At 31.9% G+C, this 4,399-nt stretch overlaps 1 protein-coding gene across 2 annotated transcripts; it reads right to left on the bottom strand.

The window, feature by feature from the left end:
* Positions 1–492: 492 nt before the first annotated feature.
* LOC107619683 (shugoshin-1) lies at positions 493–3,540 on the bottom strand. 2 transcript variants are annotated; one of them, XM_016321979.3, is made up of 12 exons: positions 3,306–3,540; positions 2,757–2,968; positions 2,459–2,496; positions 2,235–2,343; positions 2,110–2,133; positions 1,946–2,014; positions 1,801–1,845; positions 1,606–1,708; positions 1,463–1,520; positions 1,178–1,359; positions 1,045–1,102; positions 493–926 (listed from the first exon to the last, which is right to left on the bottom strand). In XM_016321979.3, the coding sequence occupies exons 1-12, from the start codon at positions 3,373–3,375 to the stop codon at positions 629–631; spliced, it is 1,266 nt and encodes a 421-aa protein (XP_016177465.1). In that variant the 5' UTR covers positions 3,376–3,540; the 3' UTR covers positions 493–628. The 2 variants fall into 2 exon arrangements, with proteins under 2 accessions (XP_016177465.1, XP_088356039.1); XM_088499913.1 differs by having other exon boundaries at positions 1,045–1,359; positions 3,306–3,498.
* Between the last annotated feature and the right edge of the window lie 859 nt (positions 3,541–4,399).

Raw genomic sequence — 4,399 nt, 5'->3', positions numbered from 1 at the left:
TATTATTGATATTATTAATATTTTTTTATTATTTTCAGAAAAATATTTTTTTTTACAAATATTGTAAAATTATCTCGTATACCATATAAACGAGATAAAAAAAAAGTATTTATTTTAATAAATATTTTTTAAATTATTTTTTTAATAATTATTATAATTAATTTATTTATTAAAATAAAAAATCCTTTATATCAAGGGTCTAAATTTTAATATAAATAAAATAATTTTAAAATATTAATTGAAAAAAATGGACTCCTTAATATTACTCATAGTAATATAAGCTCAACTGAATAAATGATCTTTCGGATTAACATGTGTGGTTGTATTTTGGATTTCATAGCAACGCCATATTATCGCATTTTCAGATTACTAAAACTTATTAATAAATTAGTTTTCTAGATTACATATGCATGTTAACGAAATCCCTAAAAAAATAGTCTAACTCCTTCAAGTTAATCATCATGATTCTACTACTATCAGCGGATGCATCAATTGTGCCACGAAATTGGTGTCAATTCACATGACCACATGATCAAGAGAGAGTAAGTACTGAGATATTATCCACCATGCCGTTTAAGTGATGATAGTAACGTAATTAATTCACTGAGAACAGAGACATAAAATTGAGTCATTTAGGTCTACGCATCTTCATATTTACCGGAATTTCCTTGTATGAGACAACCTTCCCAACTGTTTGACGCATCGGACGCCCAACAGAAGATCTTCTAGTTTCCCAAGGATTAGATGTACAGGTTTCTTTGTTTTCTTGTTGAGAAGTTTCACTTGATGTCATTGGAGCACTTTTATCTGACACATTATCAGATAAATGGGAGACAGCAAATTTAGCATCATCAACCTCAAAAGAATCTTCAGTTGCTTCTGGATTTAAGGGCTTAAACCTTCCAGATTGCCTTCTCATACTTTTCCTGTTAACAATTCTCAAAGACATGTGGACAGGCTTTTAGTTCTCTCAATTATTCACATTTGTTCAATTAAAGACATTCAAATTCAATCAGACAGGGAACTTCATAAAGTAGTATATACCTTTTCTTTTCGATATTCTTTTTGGCATTAACTTGTTCAGAGTTAGTTGGTCCTGAAGCTGCATGAAACAATATAAATAAGGGATTGATTAAATGAAATGAGAACATAGCCGAGTTAAGTTGAGCAGCATTACATGAAGTATCTTCTCTAGCTTGTTCTTGGTTAACATTGGATCCAAGTGATGTTCGTTCATTTTCATTTGCCATAGTTTCTTGAAGATGCAAGTCATCATGTTTGATTTCTTCAGAGAAATTGTCTTCAGCTGGTTCAAGTTTCTCACCTTTCAACTTCACAGATTCCCTTCTCATAGAATACCTGTATTTGCATATTCAAGGGACCATATAAGATAACTTGTTCTACAGCAATTGATAGTCCAACTCAGACAATACTCCTGTAAAAGGCAGAGTTAAACTCATACCTCCGGTTCTCAATCTTTTCTTTGGATGTTAATTGTTTAGCAACAGCAGGTGCAGCAGCTGCATGAGAGAAAGGCCTATTTAAATGGGTATCTAGGCTAATTTTTGTACATATACATGCATAAAGTATGGTCATAGTAGTTACATTGAGATTTGGAAACTCTCCTCCTTTTTGCATGGCAAAGATTATCTTCCTTGCTCTCTTCTTGAAATGATTGATTTGGCTGCTTAATCTGAGCTGCTGCAACCTAAAAGTAGTTATGAAAAGGGAAAAAGTCACGGTGAGCTGGGAGAACAGATAAATCAGCAGAAGAAGCCAACGGGAGATTTTTTACTTTACCTCATTTCCAATATTTTCATGCAACTTTTCTGTTTTCTCTTTTGCCTAGCATAGAAATATTTGACAGTAAAAAACATAATTAAGCCTGTTGTACTTGCTCACTTGCCAATCATCAACTAGGACAGTGAATATGAGCTAAACTAACCGTCAATTCTAATTTCATAGCTTTTAGAATGCCATTTTTGCCTCCTAGTTCAAGCTGAAGTTCCCTTAGCTAGATGAAAACAAACTCAACTCTCAATCAATAAAACGTAACAGAGAAAATGAAAACAGTAGCTGTTATGTGTACCAATGGTTTTCAAGACTCACCCTCTGTCTACTAGAGTTAAGTTCCTGCATTTCATGGATTACAGAAAATATATCAGTAATGGTAAATTTGAATGCATATATCAACACAAGAATAAAAAGCGACTGTTAAAGGATTTGATCAGTACCGCCAGCATTTGACTATTTGTCAGGGCAAGTTCCGCATTTTGTTTCCGTAGATTCTGAAAATTGCTACGAGACTTTTCTAGCTCTGCTTTGCATGAGTCTATAATTGTACTGCCAATACAAGTGGAGTAAACTCTAGTAAGTTTAAACAGTTACTAGCATAATTACATTGACCATAAATAGAAGACAGCAAAAACTGGACCAGGTTTACACAAAGGATTACTACTTTCTGCTAGCTAGAAGCTTCCTCAATGTTGCATTTTCCTACGAAACAGATTCAAAATATCCATCAGTAGATAGAAGCAGAAGGGAAATAACCAAATGCCCTAAAGATTAATTAAGAAGAGAGTTTCTGCTAAAATAGTACAAAATAACAGCTTCAAGCTTAAATCATTCTCATCTCTCTTTTTCTTCTTTTTCTCTTAAACACTTTCAATTTGAAACTGATTTTGACATTTTTCTAACTGTCTATTCGTACTGCTTCATCTCATATGAATAGCAACCCTCAATCAATAATTATATACCTTAAGAAGCTGTTCAGTAGAGACTTCAGCTTCACCAAGTGGCACAGACTGCTGTTTCTCCGGCTGCTTTATCAGCTTTTCACACCTCTGTTGTTGTTGCTGCTGCTGCATGTTAGTTATGTCAGCTAGCATTGTCTTTTGGGTACCTCCAACTCCCACTCCCACAGAAACCGAATCTCCCTTTACCACTTTGCCTCTCTTTGTTTTCTGACCTGCAACTCATTTCCAATTACTCCAACAAACAACATACTTCACACTTAACACCTCAAAAATAAGAAAATTTACATTCAATTTTTATTTTTCCAAGTTGAATCTAGTAATTAGATGAATGCAGTGAATGAAACTAATAGCTGTGTAACGAAAACTATTAACCTTTAATGCCCTAAACAACGACTCAACTCATCAGAAAGAGGACTCACTATGAGAAATTGGCATAAAAGAAGAAAACCCTAGGTCTATTGAACAGAAATTAAAGATTGTGAATTCAGAGAAAGAGAGAGAGAGAGAGGAGGGGAGAGAGAAACCCTAAAGGGGAAAGAAGATTCGTACCGGCTCCAACAACAACACCGTCACCACGACATGACTCTGAATCTGAATGGACGGAGATGCCACCTTCCATCGGCGAGACCTCTCTCGCTCTCGCTCTCGCTCTCTCTCTCTCTCTCTGTTCGAATCGGATCCAAAGGAGGGAAACTCAAAAAGTGGAATAGTTGAAAAATTTAATACGAACAAACGGCTTTCCGAACCTAATCCCGAACCTCTATCCAAACCTCTTTTTTATTACAATTTTTTTTTCCAGACATGATTCTTCTATTTTTGATTTCCCAAGTATCTCTCAATCAATCCGACAGATTAAGAATTAGGCTTAATTTGGATAAACAACTTAGGGTGTGTTTGAAAACTCGTTGGAAGGGAAGAAGTACGTTTAGACTTTTTGAAAGTTTCAACTTTTGGTTTGGCAAAATTTTTTTTCATGAACGCCAAAACCAACGTTTACAAGAAGCAACTATTTTTAGCTTCTGCGTTTTCCTAACGAGCTTTTTAGCCATGATACTAACCATTTATTTATCTTTTACCAACTTTATCCTTCATGTATATTATTATATTATTTATAAAATTCTTGTTATTTCTATTTATATAAACTCTATTTTTTATTATTTATTTTTTTTATTTTTTTCAACTGTTTGTTTGATATTATACACTTTTATAATTGTGATTTTTGTGTATTATGTTTGTTATTATCTTTTTATAATATGATTTATTGATTCTATTAGGTAAAATAAATTAAACAAAAAATTAACTGTAAATAATAATAATAATAATAATAAAAAATTATAGCATACTAAAAAAAGAGTACTAAAAATATACTATATAAAAAGATCATCAAGAATTTTCATATTTGTTTTCATTACTATAAAGTAAATATTTAATTTTTTTATTATTTTTAGTACTCTCTTTTATAATTGTAATTCTCATATACTATGTTTTAGTGTAATTTTTTATAATATAGAGTATGATTCTATTAAAAAATAAATTAAATAAAAAATTAATCATAGATAATAATAAAATCATAAACGTTGGATTCCAAATGAATATTAAGAATAAGATTATTAAGAATACTAGAATAAGAGTACGATGTAAAA

This window comes from Arachis ipaensis, chromosome B9, assembly GCF_059453495.1.
Source record: "Arachis ipaensis isolate K30076 ecotype BB chromosome B9, ASM5945349v1, whole genome shotgun sequence".
NCBI lineage: Eukaryota > Viridiplantae > Streptophyta > Magnoliopsida > Fabales > Fabaceae > Arachis > Arachis ipaensis.
This window is presented reverse-complemented; position numbering and strand designations above follow the sequence as displayed.